Source organism: Chaetodon trifascialis, chromosome 10, assembly GCF_039877785.1.
Source record: "Chaetodon trifascialis isolate fChaTrf1 chromosome 10, fChaTrf1.hap1, whole genome shotgun sequence".
Taxonomy (NCBI): Eukaryota; Metazoa; Chordata; class Actinopteri; order Chaetodontiformes; family Chaetodontidae; genus Chaetodon; species Chaetodon trifascialis.
This window is the reverse complement of record NC_092065.1, coordinates 3055037-3079138: the sequence shown is the minus strand read 5'-3', so window position 1 is coordinate 3079138 and position 24102 is coordinate 3055037. Positions and strand designations below refer to the sequence as shown.

General features: G+C 42.4%; 2 protein-coding genes across 2 annotated transcripts; both read right to left on the bottom strand.

The window, feature by feature from the left end:
- Positions 1–339: 339 nt before the first annotated feature.
- On the bottom strand, positions 340–16250 carry smc1b (structural maintenance of chromosomes 1B). The gene is made up of 25 exons (XM_070971802.1): positions 16142–16250; positions 15573–15761; positions 15367–15479; positions 12279–12482; positions 11590–11828; positions 10928–11186; positions 8735–8875; positions 8242–8324; positions 7892–8099; positions 7406–7591; positions 7112–7303; positions 6268–6414; positions 5896–6033; positions 5588–5704; positions 5281–5387; positions 4512–4653; positions 4092–4237; positions 3304–3457; positions 2956–3053; positions 2724–2881; positions 2410–2564; positions 1688–1839; positions 877–946; positions 537–647; positions 340–450 (listed from the first exon to the last, which is right to left on the bottom strand). The coding sequence occupies exons 1-25, from the start codon at positions 16248–16250 to the stop codon at positions 340–342; spliced, it is 3729 nt and encodes a 1242-aa protein (XP_070827903.1).
- Positions 16251–17035: 785 nt separating this feature from the next.
- Positions 17036–21932, bottom strand: cpa4 (carboxypeptidase A4). The gene is made up of 11 exons (XM_070972377.1): positions 21868–21932; positions 21358–21439; positions 20784–20918; positions 20560–20658; positions 20231–20332; positions 19897–19998; positions 19073–19183; positions 18857–18947; positions 17981–18180; positions 17347–17431; positions 17036–17223 (listed from the first exon to the last, which is right to left on the bottom strand). Exons 1-11 carry the CDS (start codon positions 21930–21932, stop codon positions 17036–17038), a joined length of 1260 nt encoding a protein of 419 aa, XP_070828478.1.
- Between the last annotated feature and the right edge of the window lie 2170 nt (positions 21933–24102).

Below are 24102 nucleotides of genomic sequence, written 5' to 3'. Positions count from 1 at the left end.
AAGAGATAAACAAGAATCATCGTTTGAGAAACCTGAACAGTTCTCCTTTAATGCTGTTGTATTTGCCATTTAACCATTTGAGGAGCAGCACTGCTGTATTTAACACCATCTCTGTGGGTCCTGCTATTGACAAAACTTTCAAGACCTTTCACATGTAGATAGATATAAATCCAGTCAAATGCTAACTACCCTGGAAACCGCTCCCAAGAACAACAAAAATCTTTTGAGTAAAATCAATTTAAATATTAAACAGTCTACAATGGAACACAGGAATCAACATTTGGTTAACAGCTTTGCCTGCACACCCAGAGGCACAGGCTTCATTCAGGTGATTCGAGGCTACGCGAGCCCTGTCCTGTCTTTGTCCGGCTCTTTCTCACCATCCTCCTCAGCCAGAGGGTAGGGTCGCAGGTCCAGGGTCAGCATGCGGCTGAACATGCATTCAGCAAACTGTGGAGAAGAAAACACCATAGTGACCGCAGCATCATGACATACTGGCATGAATAGTTCTCCGACTTGTTCTAAAAGATTGTTACATCAGAGTAGACTCCCAGCAAGGCGTCACTCTTGGAGAAAAACTGCTCCTTCAGGGAGATGACAATGATCTGCGCGTTCTCCCTGGTCTCCTCTCTGATGAAACTGGTCACCTAGACAAAACAAAAAACCCAGACAAGGTATGCATAAATATGATCTGTAACAAATAAGATGACAGGATAATAGTGCACAGTTGAACACACACAAACTACATGGTACTGAGGCATTTTAATCTCAAACAAAAGCCAAAGAGCTCTAACGTGTCAACTGTTGACATTTAAACTTTAAACTAAACTCTGCTGCAGATTTAAACTTAAAGCCTTAATGCAGCTGGAATCTCACCTTGCCAATATTACTGTTGTCCAGGGCTGCATCCACCTCATCCAAGATGAGGAAGGGAGCAGGGCGGAAGCTGGAAGAAGTGACACAAACACCACCGAGCCAAACAGCACAGACACAGTAAACCAGCAAAGAGGGTCAAACGTCAGAGCGGTAGCCATTAAAAATTATGAAACGATGAAGTGCTTCAGATGGAAAGTCGTATCAGTCAAAAGAGATAAAAAACTCTTCAAGATCATAGATTCAGCTCAAAAGAAAATAAGAAAGAAGCAGTGACGATGGACGGAAATCAGGTATCTCTTTACAGAGAGTTCACAACACGTCAAGTTGTGAAAGATGAGAGGGTCAACAGGCTCTTCAAATTACATAGCCTTGACTTAATTAGTCCACTCAGGAGTTTCTAAACTCAAGCTAAGTACCCCGAGTCTCCCTCCCAGAAAAAAAAGTCGTTTTGGAAAAATATTTCATGGTGTGTCAACAGCTGTGCTATATCAGCAATTTATGTTTATGTGCTGAGGTTTGTTTTTATAGCTATGAGTGATCCAGCTGTCCAGCTGAATTTACGTCTAACAGACTTTGTTAAATGATTTTGGGAATAGGGCGGTGGTGATATGTCAAATCTGTCATTAAAGAAGCATCATTATATCAGTTGTCGCTGCTATCCGGTGCTATTACATTCATGACATTTTTATTATTGTGAGTGTTTAATTTCTCTTAATGCTGGAATCATCTACTTTTACACCCAGTTTCCGACTATAATCTGATGTAGTGTAATCTGGTCTGTTTCAGGGTTTGAGTGTCAGCCCAGTGGTACCTCTGGATGGCAAACACCAGTGCCAGGGCAGCAACGGCCTTTTCTCCACCCGACAGATTGTCCATGGACATGAAGCGCTTCCCCGGTGCCACGCAGCTGTAGTTGATGCCACCGAGGTACGGCTCGTCTGGATTCTCTGCACTCAGAATGGCCTGGAGCACATATGAGTCTGTTTTAATTTAATTTATTGGATCTTGTCATTGAAGGCATCTTGTTCTTGTTAGTTAACCTCACTGCTAGGTGCTACAAAATCTTACACACTGGGCCCTTAAATAAGTATCTTATAAGTCACTATTGCCAAAGGAGGTAACATAATGGTGATATGGCTTCCAGCCCACTGATGAAAGTACTGTAATATTTACATATTTGCAGTATTACATACCCAGTATCTGTGGCGACATTCCCTGAAAAAATGTTGTATGCAAAGCAAACAATTACTGCAGGTGTAAGCAAATCAACGAAGACTGAAATCTTCCAGATTGCCACTTTAAATTTATATATACAGCACACAAACTGTAAACACCCTGAAGTGCAAACTAACCCAACCGGCTGGTTACTGGGCTGAAAATGTTTAAGTCTGTCGAGTAAAGCTGATGTTAAGCTAATTTTTTACAAACACGACAGTGGCGGAGACAAGAAAAATGACTCAAATGGACTTTTACACAATTAAAAAAAGATAGACTTGTGAGTGCGTTTCTCTGGTTGAGGCTTTGTTGCTTCACCTGAGCGCTGCTGTTCCTGCATATCCTTTTATAGATCTGATCGATCACAACAGACACATGGTCAAAGCACTGGCTGAAGAGGTGGAAGCGCTGGGATTTGACCTGCTCGAACTCCTGGCTGCAATTCCTGGCTGCTCTGGTGCTGGCCTCAAAGGCTTAGTGAGAGACAGGAACCAAAGGTGAACAGCAGTCCACATACTTTAGTTATGAATGAATGAATATATAAACTGTGATGTATTATAGCAGACCCATTTCACCAATCAAGCTTCATTTTGAAATTAAAAACTTGTTAGCTACACTGAACAACAAAATACCTTCTGTCACTCCCTGTAACTTGGCATTCACCTCCCTCATCTTCTCCATAGCTTTCAGGTTGGGGGCAGTGGTGCGATGCAGCACTCCCTCTGTGGAGGAAAGTGACTCCTTCAGCCTCTCCAGGTAGGCCCCTACCTCTTCCTCTGCCTGCAGACTCACACAAATGAACGTGAACACAAATGAAAAACAATAAGAGAAAATTCTGGCGCTGCTGAGGCTTCATGTCTCACCCTGAGTCCTGCCTCCACTCCAGAGTAGTCTATGAGTAGCTGTGCCTCTCTCTCATAGATGTCCATGGTGGCTGAAGTGCTTTCAGATTCTGTGTCCGGCTGCACAAACCAGAAGAATCAGTCATCACGTTAGACTGACACAAAAGTGATTCCAGCAGTTTCATTCCTTCATTAGTTTCTCAAAGTAGGAGTACAAGCTCTCAGTCTTCATTACACTAATGTGGAGGTTTCTTTTATTACGTTCTTTTTTCCCAAGAAATTGTGCAGGACTGGTGCTGAAATGGTAATTCAGAGGAGACAAAGAACAGTCAATTGTCAAAAGTGGCATCTGCATGTCTCTCCATCCTACCTGCACCTCACTGATTTCATCCAGGCTTCCTGACAGCAGAGGGATGGGTAGATTCTGGATCTTGCAGGCCAGCAGTAAGTTGTGTTTGGCAAGGCGTTGCTGCTCCAAGGCCGTCTCTGCGGTCATCACCTCCCGCTGAAGCTTCACCAACTCTCTGAAAGGAAGAGGAAATTTGGCATCTTTTCTTGCTGTATTTTATCACTTTGGTCATAAGAAATCTAGACATTCTTAAAAATCATAATATTTTGACAGTTAGTTCGTGGAACACCAGAAAAAAACTCACCAATGTCCTGTTTAAACTAGAAATTCATCACATTGCAGTGGTAAGCTCCTAATGATTTCGATCAAACCAGAGATGGTGGTGACTACACAAAACAAATGTAAACGTTCTTATTGAGTTTTATGTTGTTTCTGTCAAGTTTGAATGAAGCATGTTTTATGTGGATAAAATTACTGTTTCTGTAAATTGAGTCTGGTGGCTTTGATGAGAGAGATTAAGCAGCTGTTTCAGACCAAACAGTAATGGACCAATTTCAAAAGTTGTTGTCCCTCTTAGTCACTTGGACACAAAACATTTGACAAGAGTATCCATAAGCACTGATAATATTTGACAGGAATTTCTCCCATTTGTCTGGGACACTGAAATCTTCCAGGGCAGGTGGAGCGGCACCATTTTGAACACCCTGACATGTGAAACCCTCTAAGAGAGGCTGCTTTGTTGTCAATAATAATAGCACAACAGCACAGTCAGAGTGACAACTGCACTGCAGTATTAGTCATAGCGTTACTTGTTGATCTCTTGGACGCTTTGGGTTTTCTGGTCCAGCTCAGCTTTGGCAGCAGCCACATGGCTCTTCTTCGACAGCAGCAGGTTCTTCAGGTCCAGCAGTTTGTTCTGACCATCTTCCAGTGCTACCAGCAGCTTCTCCTCATCCTGAGGGGGAATGGAAACATCAGACTGAAAATGCCTGCGATCGCTGAAAGGTTTAATTTCACATCAGCTGCAATGTGTCCGGAAATAGCCTTAAATACAAGCTTATTTTTAAATCTCAACTGGAAAAAAATCTATATTCCAAGAGAAGATTAGTGATAAATATTTGTAGTTACCAAACCTGTAATTCTGGACACCTTTTACCCATATTACAGGAGGCAGTCTAATAGTCACGAACTACATCTGGAATAACAAAATGAATGCCTGACATGACTACCTTCCTCTGCTCGGCCATGATTCTCTCCTCATTGTCGATGGTTTCCTCCATCTTGTGGAGCTTCTTCTTCTGCTGCTCCAGTTGGTTTTGTTCGTACTCCTGATGTGCATTCAAGCGAGCGTACTGACTCTCAAACTCCAGCCTTAAAGGAGACATATCAAGGTGTTTAGGATGTAAAACAGTATGTGCTGCAGTATGTACACCTTAACATGCATACAAATTAGGAGTGTCAGTGGTTATGCACGTCGTTTTAGCAGATAATTTGCATACACACACAATGTGATGCACTCTGATGCCATCACCCAGTTGGCGTGCTTTATGATTAAGACACATATGCTGCCAATCAGTGGTGGAAGGCGAGGTGCTTTAAAGAAGTAGTTCGATACCTGGAGCCTGGCTGAGCCAATACGTTTTGCCATCGAGAGCTACTGTGACTAAACGCATTTAAAAACACTGTAGGAGAAGGAGCGTACACTTAAATTGACATTAATTTTTTAGATGGGCCTTTGTTCAAGTAGATAAAATGTCTTTTGTGGCTGCAGCCAGTATAGAGTAATACATTGCTTAGCTTCCTATACTGGTACTGCCACTGCTTTTCCAAACTGGGTGCCAACAGCCATCTACGGTAGATAATACACTGACTACAGATAAGTACTTCATACAATCCCAAAAAACAGAACTATCATCTTTATCATTCATTCATCACTGATTTTGCTGGTTAAGTTTAGCACATATAGAAATGAAGATGCTGATGCTATGGTTGTCGTACCGCTTCTTGTCAAGCTCTGTCTGCTGTTTCAGATGCTCCTGTTCATACTCTCTAATGCTGTCCACACCGATGTCGGCACAGAAGTCAGAAAACACCAGGTCTTCCATCTGAACACAGAGCATCAACACTGTTAAAAACATGCAGCCAGACATTTGACAATCGCTAACAGGAGTAATGAAGTTTGTCTACCAGCAGCTTTAGCAGACATTTAGACACTGAAAATGATGACGACATGCCAAACAAGTGAAACTAAATTTCAGCAAAAGACATAAAACTGACTGGCTTGATGATGGTGTGCAGACAGTACCTGGTCAATCTGGCCCCTGATCTTCGTCATCTCTGCATTCTTTACCTCCAAACTCTCCTCCTGCACCTGGATCTGAAAGTGCAGGTTTGCTAATTCACTCTCTATCCGAGAAATCTCCTGAAAACAATTAGCAGGACATGAAAAGACAGAGTAAGTACTCAAAAACTGTGTCAGTACCTGTCCATTCCTGTGTCACCACAATGCAATATATCTGTATATCTGACACACTTAAATCAAATAATCAAAGAACACAGTGTCAATTATGGTATTACATTTGAGAAAGTCAAAACTCTGTTCTGTGGCTCTACCGTTTGGCATTTCAGGAAGTTTTCCTTCTGAAGATTTTGCAGCTCAGTTGTGGAGTATTTGAGGCGGGTCTTTGCACCCTGAGCCTGAGCAATAATCTGTTTCAGGTCTGACTCCTTTCGCTTCAGTCTCATCAAATCCTACCTCAGGACCAAAACAGACAGTGAAAGTTAATTGAGAATAAACTATTCAATCTTAAACAGTAATTTGTGTAAAAATTACTCAGCAATAAAAATAGAGTATTTACTGTATATGCCAACACATAATGCTTGTTAAAACCACAAACATATAGAGAGGGAAGGAAATTTACTTTACTTTGAATTTTACATTGTATGGTTTTCCTAAAAGATTTGACATTTTGTGTGTTGACTCACACGCAGCTCTGCTGTCAGCTGGTCCTTGCGTTCCTTCAGCAGCATCATGGCCTTCATGTCCCAGCAACGAGCTTTGGTCCGCAGGTCACTGGAGCCTCCAGAGATCACACCTGACTGAGCAAACAGTGTCCCGTCCAGAGATACTGTCTGCAGAAAACAAATCTGATCACACGTTTGCTGGAGTAAAGGACAACATGTCAGTCGTTAAGTAAGTTCAAGGCCGTAGGTTCTAATACTAGATGGGCCCACACGATTTATAGTGTTGTTTCATTTCAGTCACATTGCTGTTTACAGTTTGGATTTTTACCCCAAATATTTAAACTGATTTCAGTCAGTGACAGCCACAATTATATTTTTTCTTTAGGAAGCTGTATGGAACCTTTGTCAACACTACCTACAGTGCTCCTAATAATTTGAGAAGGAGAATTTGTTAGAACCATTTATACAACAGAAAAATAAATGAATTTGATTTGTTTAGAATAAGCAACTCCACAGTTTCATTGTGTTACGTTTCTGATTGCTTAAAGGTTAAACATGCTGCCTGTGCTTGTTAGATAATGTAGCTGAAGCTATGAAGCCTTGGGAGCACATGAGTCTTTGACTGTGGTTAGCTGTACTGTTGTACTGTTGTTATCCTTCTCGTGTAATATGTTAAAACTATTTTGTTACCATTTTTCTGCACATCAAGAGAGAAATTGACCGGTGTCACAACGTGGATTTTGCATTGTGTGCTTTACTGTGGTTGTGATAACATGCAAGCAGAGGGCTATGCACGCACTCATAGAAGAAAAACATGATTAAACTGATCCTGACTCCAGTGTCTGTCATTAAGGATCAAGCTCACCTTCATGCGCTCCTGCCTGTCAAAGGCCACGCTCCTGGCTTCTTTCATGGTTTCACACACCAAGGCGTTGCCACAGACAAACTGCACCACTCTCCTCAGCTGAGCAATACCTGCAGCTGCATTAATCTGTACAACATCAACAACCAACTTGGCACCTGGCACCTCCCTCAGTCGCTCATTCAAAGGACTCACCTGGGCACAGCAGATATGGTTATTAACACAACTTCATCTTCTTAGTAAACGTACATTTTTAACCATCTAGAAAGGTCATGGCTTGATTCAGTTTGAACTCACATCCAAGTAATCAATGGGCAGGAAGGTCTCCGGCTCAGCTTGCTCCTCCTTTAAGAAATTGATACAGTCTCGGGCCACTTTCTCTGAGGTCACTACTAAGGCGTTCATGTAGCGGCCAAACACCCTGGTGACAGCCACCTGGTACTTCTTATGGATGGGGCTGCACAAGTCAGACAGGCGTCCATACTGATACAGGAAGGAAAAATAAATGAAAAGAAAAAAAAAAAAAGAAAACAAAAACTTCCTACAGGTCAAGTGACATTTACCAAAGACTATATAGTCTTAAGATTGCCTTTGTGCTTATACCACAGAAGACTTATTTTAGCTCTTTTTGTTGTTTTCAGCACCGATTGAGTTTAGTTAGATAGCCTTGTTGGCTGTAGTGTTTTTTAATTTGACAAGAGGACCAAATTCCTTAAACACATCTTCTGCCTCTCACTGCTTTCTTGCAGTCATCCCATCTCATTATGCTTGTCTATCTCTTACCACAGTCTCAGGGTTGAGTCTGCGGAGCTTCTCGAGCATCTCTTTGCGTTGCAGCTGGCGTCTGCTCTCCTGGCTGTCCAGGCGTGCATTCCTCAGCTCCTCCAGCACCTGTCCCAGCTCCTGGTTCACCTCCTCAGTGCGCTGGCGGCCTTGTTGCAGCTCCGCACCGAGGCTTTCTTCTTGCTTACGGAACTCTTCAAGGGACGAGCTGAAACAGGCAGTAACTCAGTTTCCTTCTTTGATGTTACATCCTGATTTTAAAGTATACAATTTGCAACTGGTAATTGAGTTTTTTACTGACTGGCATTACACTGTACAGCCATACAGAATAAGGGGTGCACATGACATACCTGCAGTTCTTGGTGTACTCCTCTAGTTTCTCTGCCCTGCTTATCAAATCTTCCAGCTGAGTCTGGTTGTTTCTGATAGCAGCCTACAACAGATGGTGTTCCAATGCAGTAACTATATATAGGAAATAAAGTTTTTACAGTAACAACATATCACACTCATTTCAGCTACTTGTTTAGCTGCCCTTCCCACAACTTCATTGTTTTGGTTCACTCTCTCCACTTATGGTGCTGTTTTCGGCTTCAGCGAGAAAACTCTGTACACTGCCTGCTCAGCAGCAAATGGCAGACAGATAAAATTAGAATCTAGCTGGTGAACATTTAGCTTTAGCGTTTAGCTGCTAAAGAGACAGAGATTTCCCTGAGGAGTTGGTTATGATATGTCAATGTTATGTCCACAACTTGTTTATGCTGCCCCCAAATTGCCAAAGAAATCAGTTAATGCTGATTTAAGGATATATTAATCACAAATCCAGTAGTGTGTCACTGACAGTACCTCCGCTTCCTTCTTTTTGCGCTGATCAAAAAACATCTTCTCGCAGTCCGCTCTCACCTCCCAGTGCAGCTTCTCTGCCTGCTGTCTGAGGACGGCCCCCCGCTTTCGAGCCAGCTCCTTCAGCTCTTTGTATCGCTGTAGCTGTAGCAGAAACACACACAAACCCAAACTGAGGGTGTTAGGACAATGTCACTTTGTCCCGTGTCATTTAGAGGTATATGCAGTTAGGTAGCGTGTGCAAAATTGGGATTTAACATTGATTGATTTTTATTGTTGTCTGATTCATGGCTGTCAGCAACCGAGTGGCATGCACAATTTTGCCTCAGCTTAATAGTACAGTAGTTGCAAGATAAGCAGTGGATATTCAGAGTTTGTTGAATTTGAGTTTGAGTTTGAGTTATCCACAAACCTCTAATATTTAAACTCCTGATCAAAATTTTAAGACCAGTTGAAAAATTGCAAGAATTTACATTTTGCACTGTTGGATCTTAAGAAGGTTCTAAGTAGAGCTTCAAAATGCAAAAAGAAGAAATGGTAGTGAGACAAAAAAAAACTGAGTAAGCAATTTATTACAAACAAGTATTAACCTGAAATAGGCTATTCATCCCCTGATCAAAAGTTTAAGACCACAGCATTTAAAAGCCCAAATCTTCGCAAAAATGTGAATTCTGTGTCATTTTCTGTCAGGTATCCACACTATCATGACCTCCTGATGGCAAGGGCAAAAAAGCTTTCTCTCTTTGAACGCGGTCGGACTGTTGAGCTGCATAAGCAAGGCCTCTCGCAGTGTGCCATTACTGCTGAGGTTGGACGCAGTAAGACAGTCCGTCAAAACACAGGACAATCCTCGGCCCAAATTAAGCTTGTCACTGGTGCCAACTGCAGTCCCATAACCATCAGACGGCATCTGCAAGAGAAGGGTTTTAAGAACAAAAAACGTCTTCAAAGGCGTCGTCTCCTTCAACGGCACAAAATTGCCTGTTTGGAGTTTGCATGAGAGCACCAAACATGGGACATTGAAAGGTGGAAGAAAGTTTTATTCTCTGATGAGAAAAAATTTAACCTTGACGGTCCTGATGGCTTCCAATGTTACTGGCATGACAAGGAGATCCCTCCTGAGATGTTTTCTACATGGCACAGTGGAGGGGGCCCCATCATGATCTGGAGGGCTTTTTCCTTCAATGGAACAATGTAGCTTCGGGTTGTGCAGAGGTGTCTAATGGCAGTTGGCTCTGTGGAGATGTTGCAGGGGGCATCCCTCATGACTGAAGGCCATCGTCTGTGTGGTAATGACTGGGTTTTTCAACAGGACAACGCTGCAGTTCACAATGCCCGCCTGACAAAGGACTTCTTCCAGAGAAATAACATCACTCTTTTGGACCATCCTGCGTGTTCCCCTGATCTAAATCCAATTGAGAACATTTGGGGTTGGATGGCAAGGGAAGTTTACAAAAATGGACACCAGTTCCAAACAGTGGATGTCCTCCGTGAAGCCATCTTCACCACTTGGAGCAACATTCCCACTAGCCACCTGGAAACACTAGCATCAAGCATGCTGAAGCAAATTTTTGAGGTGATTAACAACAATGGCGCAGCTACTCATCACTGAGTCCTTTTCTGAAAATTTTATTTCTATTTTAGGGGTTTTTGGGGTTTTTTTGAGACATGATCTTAAACTTTTGATCAGCTGATGAACAGCCAATTTCAGTTTAATACTTGTTTGTAATAAATTGCTTACTCAAATTTTTTTTGTCTCACTCCCATTTCTCACTCTATTTAGAACCTTCTTAGGATCCAGCAGTGCAAAATGTAAATTCTTGCAATTTTTCGACTTGTCTTAAAATTTTGATCAGGAGTGTATTTGGACATTATATGAATTTAAGTGTGGCCTAAAAGAATCAGTGTAACTCTGCCGATGAGCTGTCCAAAGAGTGTCCTTGCTTTTCCATGAAATTTGTTTGGAGCCATTTTACTTAATTTTTAATGTTTCGTGTACGGCTGTATAACTGATTCCTACTTTTTGGAGAGAAAATGATACATACATACATACATACATTGATGTACTGTACACAGTGTCCATGTATAATGTACTGTAGACCCTCACATGCAGTGCAGTGGGTTTATGTACCATGTTAACTGACTTTCCGTTTGTCTGAATGGAAAAGGAGGAGGTGTTGTTTGACACACACTCACCTGATCCTCATCCAGCTTGACGTCTCTCCCCCGGGATGCTCCCCTCTCTTGTACCTGCTTTTCATAGATGCTCCAGGTTCTCTCTAGCTCAGTGATCTCCTGCCGTGCCTCTGCCAGCTCCTGCTCTTTAATAGCCATCAGTTTCTGACCCCTCCTCAGGGAACCACGGACTTCCTCAGCCTTCTTCATGTGATGGGAGCTGTTTACCTTGGCTTTGATGTACTGGGACCGGCACTGGGACTGGATACGCTCCTGGGCACTAAGTGACAGAGTCAGAGGAGGTCAAGGTGAATTCTACTTAACTGTAGACTTACTGCACATTTATATTAAATGCCAGTTCCATCAAGCTAAACAGATGCAATCATCTGAGGCTTGCCTTTTAAACATTAGTACAAGGAGAAACTTAAGGGCTGGTGGGTGACAAATTTAATGAGCTTTTACTACTCCATTAGCTATACTTCAGTGTATTTTCTGATGTACTGGTTAAAATTTGTATAACATATTTTATTTCCATAGTTATAATTTTCAAATCATACTAATAGTTATTCCCCCGATGTGAAAAGCAAATACTTTATACTGTTACACATTCCATTAAAACTTCTACTAAAAATGAAATACACACATACACAAGCCTGCGCGCGCACACACAGACAAACACACACCGGATCTCCTTCTCTACATGCTGCTGCTCTCTGGTGAAGCGTCCATGTTCCTTCCTGCAGGCTTTTACTATCTGCTCTCCATTCACCAGTTTATTGTTCTTAGCAGCTGCAGCCTGCTGTTTCTCCCTTAGGGTGTTGCTGAGGGTGATCATGCCCTTCTCATTTTGGTAGAGCTCAGCCAGGCTCAGCTGCAGGCGGCTTTGGTGAAGGTTGTTCACCAGCGCCTGGTACCTCTGGGCCTGGAAAAGTGGGAGTCCAGTCAATCAATGGACAGTAAAGCTCAAGAGAAACTACAGCCAACAAATCACAGTCCAGTTGATGCTTAACAGTCCATGATGCCATTCCTGACAGTACACATATATCAGTGACACCATAAAATTAATTCTGCTGCTCTCTGGCCCCAGAAGGAAGGCCAACAGTAAACTACATTACAGGAAGGAAAGTCAATTAAGAGCAAAGTTTTAAAAGATTAGCAAATTGATTCACGGTGACCATTACAGCTGTATTCTACACTACGAGTCTGTAACAGTAACTGCTTTATCATGATAGTAACAGCTGTAAAGAGAGGGACAAGGGAAGCTGGGGAGAGACAGGGGATGGTATGCAGCAAAGGGCCCAGGCAGGGATTGAACAAGCCACTGTAGATGGGTGGACAGAAAGATTATGTTCTTCCTTTTATGTGACATTACCTCTATTTTTTCCTGAGACACCTGTTTCTTCTCAACAGCAGCCGATTTCTTCTTGTTGAAATGAAACTGAGTGTCCTCTTTGGCCTTCAGCATGGCCCTTTTCTTCTTATCATACTCTGTAGCACAGTCTCTCGACTGACTGATGCACTCGAACATCTTGGTTCTCTCCTTTGGGTCCTTCAAAGCTATGGACTCCACTGCCCCCTGGTGAGGGGCATAATGAGTAATAGTCTTGTTTGTAAGTTATTATTACTAGTGCTGTGAAAAATATTGTGTTAACGCAAATCAATTTTACCGGCGTCGTTTTTTTTCTTCTTTGTGACCTAGTGAACTTGTAGTTTTTTATAAGCTGTGGCCACTGGTAATAATCTTAGAAAAACTACAGGATTCGATTGTAAACTGGAAACAAAACAATAGGCACGCCCCACGCACGTGTTTGGTCTTGCCTGCTCGCTAGCTGTAAAAAAGTAGGCTACCAGTTTGTGTGGATGTCAAGCGCGGAACGCTGAAATGGAAGCGAACAAGATTCTGAATGGAAAGTTTAGTTTCAAAAGTTGCCAGATGGGTCGACTGACAAGACCAAAGTTATCTGTGTGTATTGTTGGTGTGAACTGAATTATCAACGTAGCACATCCAGTCTGAAATACCACTTGATGGCCAAACACACGGTGAATGCAAATTCTCCGCCGCCTCCTGGCTTACCTTTTAGGTAACTGTTAATGTTCATTCTTTCTGGAGAGAAATAAGAGGCTGCATTGATCAGCCTCTGGTGAATAAACTGAAGAGCATTATAGTCTGACTGCTTGTATGTTCAAAGGAAACTTAAGAAAGGAAAGTTTAAGCCATGGTTTAACTGCTCTATAGCCTGAGTCCTAGTTTACAATGATGTGCACTTTGTAACTTTATCTTGTATCACCCTGTTTTGATCCCTTAGAAAGGGTTGTTGAAGGGGCTTTTTTGTAACCACGTATTTATTTTTTTGTCATCTGTTTATTGACAGTGTTAAATTGTGTGAGATTTGATTCATTCAAATGTGAATGACTGCTCAAAGTGAGAATGTTAGTGTGAAATAAAAACTACACGTTGTTGTTTTCAATAAAAAACATTTGCACAAAGCAAGCCTATCCACTTTTCCATGTTGATAAGAATATTAAAATGATAATTCAAGGGACATTTAGAATAGATAAAAATGTGCTATGCTTTATTTCACACTAACATTCTCACTTTGAGCAGTCATTCACATTTGAATAAATCCAATCTCACACAATTTAACACTGTCTATAAACTGACGACAAAAAAATAAATACTTACAAAAAAGCCCCTTCAACAACCCTTTCTAAGGGATCAAAACACGGTGATCCAAAATAAAGTTACAAAGTGCACATCATTGTAAACTAGGACTCAGGCTATAGTGCAGTTAAACCATGGCTTAAACTTTCCTTTCTTCAGTTTCCTTTGAACATAAAAGCATCCATACACCTCTGTCGAAAGCCATCCATTGTCGCCTAGTTTTGACAAGGAGGCGGCGGAGAATTCACATGCGCCGTGTGTTTGGCCATCAAGTGGTATTTTAGACTGGATGTACTATGGTGATAACTCAGTTCACACCAACAATACACACAGATAACTTTGGTTTTGTGAGCCGACCCATCTGGCAACTTTTTGAAACTAAACTTTCCATTCAGAATCTTGTTCCCACCATTTCGGCATTTCGCGCTTGACATCCACACAAACCGGTAGCCTACACTTTTTATTTAGGATAATCATTAGTTACTTAGTGGATGTATACAATACAGGTCCTGTTATACAGGAATAGTGGGGCTATGACATAATAGTATTGCAAAATTGTTGATGACCCAAGGCTTTTTAGAATATGTTTCATGAATTCAGGATTTGGTGTGTGACAGGCTCTGAAGAAGCTGTCCTGTGATTTCTGCCATGTCAGCCTGGTGACAGACGCTGCATCTGCCATCAAGGACCAGAGCTACCACCTGCTGATTCTAAAAAGCAATAGAGGTCTGGTGATTCTATCAGAAGGCACAGTGAAGGCACAGCCAGGGCAGCAGAGTGGGTCATTCGCCAGGCATCAGCAAGTTCCAGATGATCACAGCCCATCAAACTGCTAGAGGTTGTGTACATTGTACGGAAGAGGATAGGCTCAGACGATGTGTTTTTGTTCGGGGAGCACATCGGCAACACACAGTGTGGCACAGTGACCACCATACGCTGCTGACATTAGTTGTGTCCCTGTTTTTTAAGCTAAGGATGCACCACATCGCCAAAATGACTACACTTAGCTTACAGAGTAACAACATGCGCCAAAAGCTTAACAAAACAATCCTTTTCAAAGGGTATTAGCCAAGCTATGTTTTTTTTGTGTCTTTTTTTAAAAATTTTGTTTCACAGGAGCTTGTACTTTTATTACTTAGGTATAGATGTACTGTAGATTTAGGCTGAAGGGTGTTTGTGTTCGTTTGAAGTTCTCTCTCTCTCTCTGCTATGCCCTGTGTATGTGTATAGTGAAATCTTAAGTTGGGTAATTTCATTGTATATCAATTATATATATATATATCAAATCTCTCATGTTACCATTCTGTACGCTGAGTTTTAGTAGCCTATATAAATATTGATTTAACATAAATACCTTGTGCGTGTGTATTCATTGCACCTATCTGTTTAATGTTATTTTCATATGAAAGCCCATGGTTATAATTATTCATAAGTATGCAGTGTCATAACTACATCTCTGATGTTCATATGAATCCAAACCGTTTGAAAATCGGTAGAAAATTGAGCAAGTTATGGTTATTTCAAAAGTACATGTATCATGACAACACAATGTAATGAGTGAACGAGCTGCCTGTGGCAAGACGTTCGACTCCATTGGCCAGCAGCGCGGGAGAGTCATCTAGCCTTTGTATATCTATGGTGGCCACAGCTTATAAAAAGAACTACAAGTTCTCTAGGTCACAAAAAGCGTTAATCTCGCGATAAAAGATGACACCGTTAAAAATGATTTGCGTTAATGACGCGATATTTTTTGACAGCACTAATTCAAATATACACTGATTTCTCAAACAGGGTTTACCTGAAACACCACACAGTTTCGGGCTTTGGTCACAATGCCAATCCTCTCCAGCTCCTCAGTGTACTTCGCCAGAGTGACGACTCCATCATTGATGTGATATGCAGATGTGTCACCTAGGGCCAAAATAACAGGAGTGGTGGCTTCCTCATCAATTAACCCAACTATAAAATGTGTATAATGTGTACAGACTGCAGTCATTAACTGACCTGTGATGGTCCGGGAGAAGACAGCCTCCACGTTTTCGAAGTCGCCAAACAACATGGCAACGCTGGCGGTGTCGCCCACCGGCTGCCCGATGTGGGCTCCGTGTATCAGGTCTCTGAGGTTCTTCACCCGGAGAGAGGCAGTCCGCTCCCCCATGGCAAAGCTCAGGGCGTCCATCACATTGGATTTGCCTGGTGTGATTTAATCGAGCGTCTTCAGCAAAACTCAACAACTCTTGAATAAAGCGATGGGTTTGAGGCATTGGGTTAACATTTAAGTTAACGTTAGCCAACAGCCGTGTAATATCAAAAGTAAGACCCATTCACGAAGATTTTGTATGCAAAGTAATGACACTATGTGGTTTTAACGTACTCTGACATTAAGTGGTTTATATAAAGTTAATCCTCTTCATAAGAGATGTGTAAAAAAAAAAAAAAAAAAGATCGACCAAGCAAACCCTTGCCCAAGAATATTAAAGCTAGTTTAATGTCGTTCATCTAAGCTAGTAGCATTAACAGCTAAGTTAGCTTGATAGCGTGCTCAGGAAGTTAAGTGTAAAAAATTCGCTTACCAGAGCCATTTGTGCCAATTATACAACTAAATGGCATGAACGGACCGATAACTTGATCCCCTCGCCACGACTTGAAGTTTTTTACGTGAAGCTCTTTCAGATACACCATTATAATCCGTCTTACCATGGCAGTCAGGTTGCTAATTTACATATCAGAGGCGAGGTCACTGAACTAAGGCAGGCAGGATGTCGTGAGGCGGGAAGCGCGAGACAAGTTTATCACCCCTAAACAGCTCCTAAAGAGAATTTCAGTTGCATTTATTTCCTGTTTCTGAGGTAAAATACAATTAGTAGTTTTAAAAAGTCCCAATGGCCCTCACACTAAACCATCCACTGAACTCTCCTGAAAAAATATATTTGAAGTCTCATTCAAGTCTTAAGTCTGTAGAAACCCCCACTAAGCAGGTTTCTTTACTAATTTTGGACCAAAAGTCAAGTCTGAGCAAGCAACAGTACTGATTTAAGAACTGAGAGTTTATGCAGCTTTTCCACAGAATATTTTAATGGATTTAAAAAAAATAGTCAATTTTGGCATAGAAAATCCAAAAAGTAATTACAAGCCAAGCATCGAATTCAGTATTTCTGTGCATCTTGACAAGTCTCTAATAAATGAGACTATCTGGTGTCAGATTTGACTTAAAGTCAGTTGTGACACCGGTGTCAAACTTCAGGTGTCACAAACCCTTCATCCACAGGTCGACCTTCTGTGTGTAACAAGAATACAAAAAGACAAAAAGCAGTCCTGAAACACAGACAGACAAACAGGATCTTCATGACTTTATTGGTCAATATTGAAGTAAGATGTCAAACACCAGAACACCAGCATGGAGTGATGAGAAAGTAGTTCTGCCAGCTGAGTTAATTCCTTTTGAATCTTATCCTTGGTCAAAGCCATCAGTAAGGATGGTCGCGGACATGCTCCATGATGTGTTTCAGAGCCAGCCACGTCTCGGAGGCTGTGGGGATGATCTGATTGGCTGGCAGGATGAAACCATAGCGACCGGTGTCCCTCAGCTCAAAGGCGAAGGAGTACTTGATGCCCAGGTTGTAAGACCAGTCAATGCTGCCGCCACTGGCTTGATCTGAGAGGAAGAGGAAGAGGAAGAGGTGTGTTAGCAGAAGCTCTACTAATACAATATATCAGCTGCTTTTCAGTGTTTTACATAAGCACATTATGATGTTGCATTGGACAAAGAGTTACTCACAGATGATGTTGCAGATGCTTCCAACCTTGTATCTGGTACCATAGAGAGAAGTGAGTTTCTGCACCGCTGCTCTGCCAACAGAGTCCTATAGGGATCAACAAAGAAGACACATTCAAGGACCTGTGCAACCTTTTGCAGAATTTACAAGTCAACTCAATTTTATTTATACAGCCTTTGTTAGATCTGAGTAACTGCATGACTGTGGGTTCATGAGGCTGCTTCTCACTGTTAACATGCACGATTTCAAGCAGTGTCGCTGAAAAAAAGAGGATTTCCGGCTGAGTTAAGGGAGATCATTTGTGGTGGCAGTGATGAGTTTTTTATTGGTCAATTCTTCCATCCTAGAGCAAATTATTTAAATTTTCAGCGCTAAAAATTTAAGTAGATAATCCAAGGCTGTCAAAAGGCAAGATATTGCTTTTTTTTAATAATTAAAGTTATTGAAGGCGATGTTTCGAGTCAGGTTGTACTCGCTGCATCTTTCATCTTTTGGTGACATTTATTAAGAGAAAATTTAGCAGCCTCTGTGGTTTTACTCTGCTGTGTGAGAACTACTTTGCAGGCAGTTTCATGAGGCGGTGGAGGAAGGTGTTAGATTTAATTTGCCGTGCGCCTTCCTTCCTTCCTTCCTTACCAGCTCAGGCTGATCAGCCACGTTCCCACAAGAGTAGCCGTAGGGGTACATGAGCAGCTGGGAGTAGGCATGGACGGAGATGAAGGACTTGAAGTTGCCGTGGCTCTGGATCAGGTCCACCACGTTTTTCACCTCAATCTCAGAGTGGGCAGAGGGGCCGTGGTAGGAATCAGAGCAGGGGCTCTTACTGGCACCAGGGCCTGGAGGGGACATTAAAATGAAAACACATGTGTGAGACATGACAGGACAATGGACGAGGGCTCACATACGTGTTATTACATGCATGCACATGTACATGCAGCTGGCTGTATTGTATTGATTAATGTGATGGGTAATTTCTATATCTGTATCTGGAAAAGACAAAGAAGAAGAAGAAGAAGAAATCCTTCATTAGTCACATTTTTTAACACACAACATGCGAAGTAAGGGAGGGGAAACTACACACGGCATGCATATGTTAAAATTTTTCTCCGCCTTTAACCCATCCTTGGTCCGTCCTTCCTCCGCGCCGGACCAGGAGCGGTGCGCTGCCAGCCAACCGGCGCCCAGGGACCAGTTCCTTGTTGTCACCATTGGCCAGGTGATGATCTTCTTGCATGTTTTTAGTGGGGGTATATTTAAGGAGGGAACCCCGGGTGAACACGGGGAGAACATGCAAACTCCACACAGAAAGGTCTCTTTTTCTTCGAGCAGCAGGCACTGAGGGCATGGTGGAAGACATGCCACCAGGGCCCACAGTGGGATTCAAACCGGGACCTTCTAGCTGTGAGGCGACAGTGTTAGCACCTGTGCCAACAGCTGCCCTTCCTGTCTGATTGTAGAACAAAAAACTAAATAAAGTTAATGAGAAGCATTCACTGTCTTTTCTATACTGACCGCCAAAGCCTGCATCCCAGTTCCTGTTGGGATCGACTCCACGGCACGCCGAGCCTGGGTTCTTGGAGCGGGTCTTACGCCACATACGGTTCTGTGCATCACACAGTTCACACAAGTCAAGCGAAGATAACACTGTCACATTAAAACAGTAACAGCAATAAGAGCTAATATATGGCAGGTTAGTCCAGCATTTTCCACTGAATGCTGGCGACATACGTTGGTGTGGGTGTATGCGTAGCCGTCAGGGTTGGCCAGGATCAGCATGTAAATGTCCATGGTGTTCAGAAGGGAGGTCAGGGAGGCGTCGGTACCATAATCAGAGGCAATCTAAGCAAGAACACAAGGCGTTGATGTTGCAGTGATGATTCTGATTCTCAAAACAGACAAAACAATGTCTGTAACAGCAGAAGAGGAAATTTTAAGATTATTTATAAGAAAGGAAGAAACGTGAGGTTCAATGCACGAAGGCGGTCGATTAACACATTTTGTTGATCCACAAATAGCCAACTTCCCAATGCACCTCAGTCATCTTTACTTCTGATAGCTCTTACCCAGCTATCACAAAACGTTCCAATAACATTCCCAGAACGTTCCTTAGAGGTTTCTATTTGGTAACTTTCCCACAACGTTTACAAGAATGTTGTGCAAATGTTTTTGGTCAATGTTTTGGTTTTACGTCAGAAAACCTGCAGTTCTAACATTTAGTGAAGGTTCAACTAACCTTCCTCAAACATAACACTAACCTTCCCACAACATTCAGGGAACTTAACAATATGTCAGAAAAACTTTACATTAAGGGGAAATGTTCAAGTAACCTTCTTGGAACATTCAACTAACACTCCCAGAACATTCTGGGAACCAAACAATAATGTGAAACTTGCTGTTTCAACATCTAGAGAACGTTGGAACGTTGAGAAAATGTTCCTAAAGCCAAAAAACAAAGTTCCCAGAGCGTTTTGTGAGCAGGGTCCTTCCTCTGGGGGGAATGTAGCATATTTCAGGTGAGTCAGTCAGATTCTGGTCTGGCTGAAATGTCGCACCTTGTTAGCCGTCCACACTCCGGTAGCCTGAGACACCCATTCTCTGGAGTGGATCCCTGTGTCGATCCAGATAGCAGGACGCTTGTTTCCTCCAGTGCTGAACTGAACACAATGTCAACAGCAGGAAAACTCGTAAGTGTGATAACAGTGCAAGTATATCTTTTATCCATCCTTTGAAGGTGCTCATGAAGGGGGAAATTAAGAGAACTATAAGATATGTATGGGTTTTACCTATTAATGTAAAAAATACACATTTATGAAGCAGTGCATTTCTTACAGTGCAAAAACACATCATGCACATACAGTACAAGCAGGTAGAAGCATGCTGTCCTACCTTGAGCACATACATGGGCCTGTTCTCATACGATCTCCCAATTTCCTGCTTGGTGACCAGGTTTGGGTGCTGGGCCACCAGAGTGTCCATCCAGCTGTAGATCTGCACGACGAGTCAAGTATTACAGACAAATGTGGCAAAAAGTTTACTTTCGAATCTTCAAAAAACCTAAACAAGACTGAGTCGTTGAAGAAAGGCCTGTATTTATGTTAGACTTTACAGCAGACAGCACTGCCTGGAATGAGCCTCTGATTAAAAGAGTTATCAGACGAAGCTCAGATGAGCTCGTATCTCATGATGTACTGTGTGTGTTTGCATGAACAGCTCACTGTCTCCAGACGATGAAAGGCTCCAAAGTTGAAGCTCCTGGTGCTGCGCTCCCTCATCTGGCTCCTCTGCATCTCGGCTTTCTCCTCATCGAGAACCTCCTGAATGTGACGTGCAGGAGAGCTAAAATTCAGTGCTGTTGTCATTTCACTTTCCAAATCTAATTAAAACTGTCACGGACATTAGAGCGCTGATCAGGTGGTGAGGGAGCTGGAGGGTGACGCACCTGAAGGTTGTTGATAATGACAGAATAGGTGATGCTGTGGGCACCCAGGTACTCCATCACAGGGCTCAAACTGGAGCGGGGCACTCGGACGTCGACCGGGAGCTCGGTGGAGACCGGGTCGAGCCAGAAGTCCAGCTGGGATCGGACAGGAGAGCGTGAACACTCAGAAGTCTGTTTGTCTATGCAAGTACATCGAGTACAATGGTGTCAAATTCCTTCTGAGTCTGATCTGCGTGATTTATATTCCAACAAAAAATCCCAATATGAATCTAAACCAAAATAAATGTTTTCTAAAATTTGATGCCTCAGAGGAGCAGCAGGAGATTCTGAGTAAACAGAATAAAATAGGAGTTTGTGAGTTTGTGAGTTTCTGACTTCCTGACGTGGAGATGACTGTTAACCTTCAGCCCACACGAGCTCTCAAGTGGATCATTTTCGGGTCGAACTTGATTTGCCTTTTGTACTTCTTGGACGATCATGAGAAGCCGTTTGGCTCAAGCAGCTGAGAAACGTGAACCTGAAGGCAGCAGTTTGTGCTGTATGTGAAATGCCATGTTTGTGTGTGTGTGTGTACCTCCCACTCCTCCTGAGCCTGCAGAGCCTGCAGGAGTCGGATCTGCTCCTCCGTCTGCACATTGATCCTGATGACCTGATCTCTGGAAGAAATTCATTTCCTGAACATTATTATTCACACTCTAGTTTTCAGTTGACGCTCCTGTTCATGACAGTCTACTGTTCAGTGTTCAGCCACAGGAGGGTTTTAATCGCTGTTTACCAAAACGTATGACAAGCAATTAATCACACAGAAGATTATTATTATTCTGGTACAACAGTGATGTATTTAGTGAGAAAATGAACTTTCTAATTCCAGAAACATCCTGAACTGACTTCACCTTCAACATATTTTCTTTTTAAATGTGTATACTGCAGCTGCAAAGATGACAGCCAGCATCAGAGCAACTTGCTCGTTAAAACAAGATTTTTTTTGTCGACCTCAGAGCCAGACAGAGCAAACACAAAGCTAGGAGGATGGCCAAACACTGCAGTAAAGACGTCTTCTTGCAGTGTGAACAGGTGAACTCACCCAGTGAAGACCTTCTCAGCTTTGGCCACAGCCACGAGCACCAACAGCAGCCAGAAGCCTTTCATCTCAACTGTGTGTCCGGACCGGTTTGGAGGCCACAAGTGTGCCAGCATCAGTTTTTCTAGTCTCTTACTAGACGACAGGTGGACTGTTCCCATACAGGAGAGTTATCTGACACAGCTGATAAACAGCTCTCCTGTCTGGAAAAAAGCTATTTTGAGTGAAAAACTTGCCGATTAAGTTGTATTTTATCTGTCTGCCCAGTTGCAGCTGTGATAGTTTCCCCTGTTTTCCCGTACTTAAGTGAACTATTTACTCTGTAACAATACAAGTGATTCCTCACTCTGTCATCACAGTTTGTGCAGGACTGCAGCCGTGAAGGCGATGGAAGCGTTTTGGCTCTGCTTCAGTGGAACAGCCCATAAATTTAGGATTGTTAACTGAACAAACTGCATGATCTTACATGCTGTTTCTGTGGGTGAAGCATCCAAAGATTACACTCCACAACATGAGAAACCATTTAAATGTGATGATATGCAAAAGCATCCTTAGATCTGAACTCATCACTGAACTTTCACGGCCGACTCATGAGCCCATGTCACAGTTTGCAGGTGCAGTTCAATCAAGAAGTGATGCTTCATTCACAGCAATTAACATGTGTGTTAACATGTGTTTGCTTTGGAAGAATAATCCCATCAAGCACCTTCGGGATGAAGTGGAACACAGACTGTGAGCCAGACCTCATCGCTCAACATCAGCGTTCAACCTCACTGATGCTCTTGTGGTTGAATTGGAGCAAATCCCGACAGGCTGAAACCAGAAGAGTGGAGGCTGCTATAAGAGCAGAGTAATGCTTGTGGTTCTGGGCTGAGATGATCAACATACCTTTTTGTGTGTATGAGGTCAATCATAGTGAGAGATTTACAAACATTTGCATGTGGGCACAGCAGCCAGTAGATGGCAGCGCAATACCAAACTTCTATTACAGGGCACCATACAGTAACACTACATCCCATTAAATCTACAGTGAATGACATCATATTAAGCATGCTGGAATTACCCTGAATCTTAAATTACTGATTACCCAGTGAGGTTTTCGCCTTGATCAGTGGCGAGTACGAGTGAGAGGGGAGCCACTTACAGAAGACCAGAGCTGAAAGGATTGGTCAGTTTAACCATGATATGACCAACAGAATTAATCAGCAACTGTTTTGATTATTCATCTGAGTCACTTTCAAGCAGAAATAACAAACATTTGCTGGTGGCAGCTTCTTAAAAGTGAGTATGTTGCTTTTCTTTGCTTTATATCATTTTGAAGTGAATATCTTTGGGTTTGGGGCTGTTAATCAAACAAAAACGTTTGGAAATAGCACCTTGGGAAACAACATTTTCCACCATTCTGACATTTCATAGACAAAAACAAAAGAAAGTAACAGGAAGCTTCACCACATATTCTTGTAATAACCAAATTGCAAACAAGTGACCACTACACCAACTTCAAGTCCTCAACAAAGCACTAAAGGAGTGATAAGAACCAGATCAACTCTTGGTCTTCCCTCAGTGGTGTGAACAGGATCTGATGGCCACAGAGCGTTCAGGTTTTCATCCTGATATCCGCTGACTGACACCAGAATGGGCATCCCATCAGCTGCTGTGACACGCCGCCTAACCCTCCCTTCTCCTCTCAGAATGAATAAAAAGAGGTTTTAACTTGTCACTTCCCTTCCTTTTCACTCCCAAACAATCCCATGAGACAAAGTGGGAGGTCAATAGGCGTGGGAGTTGAACTAGGGCTTTCCGTCTTTCTCAGCATGGAAATCATTTATAACTATTCGCACTGCATGTGTCTAAAAGTTTAATGTCAGCGTGAAAAGTGGCTTTACATGGAAATTGCAGTGTGTGCCCCCCCTCATTTGCCTCTAAAAGCTATATGAACAAGGCGCCCCCGACTCGCCTGCTCCACATGACTTCCTCTGCGACTCTATAAATAGATCCATTTACATTGCATTTCATGGCTGAGCTCTCTCTCAATATTTCAGAGGCCCACCAGTAAATTGACCATTAATCATTTATTGCTCACTTGTTCATCTCATTTTGCACACAGAATATATGCTCAGAAACAATTTATTTTAGAATTTCTATTTGTCTTTCTTCTGGATCTGTGTTGTTTTTTTTTTTTTCATATTTTCTGTCAGTGCAGGAGATGAAAGATGACTTTGCAGCCGTGTTGTTTCG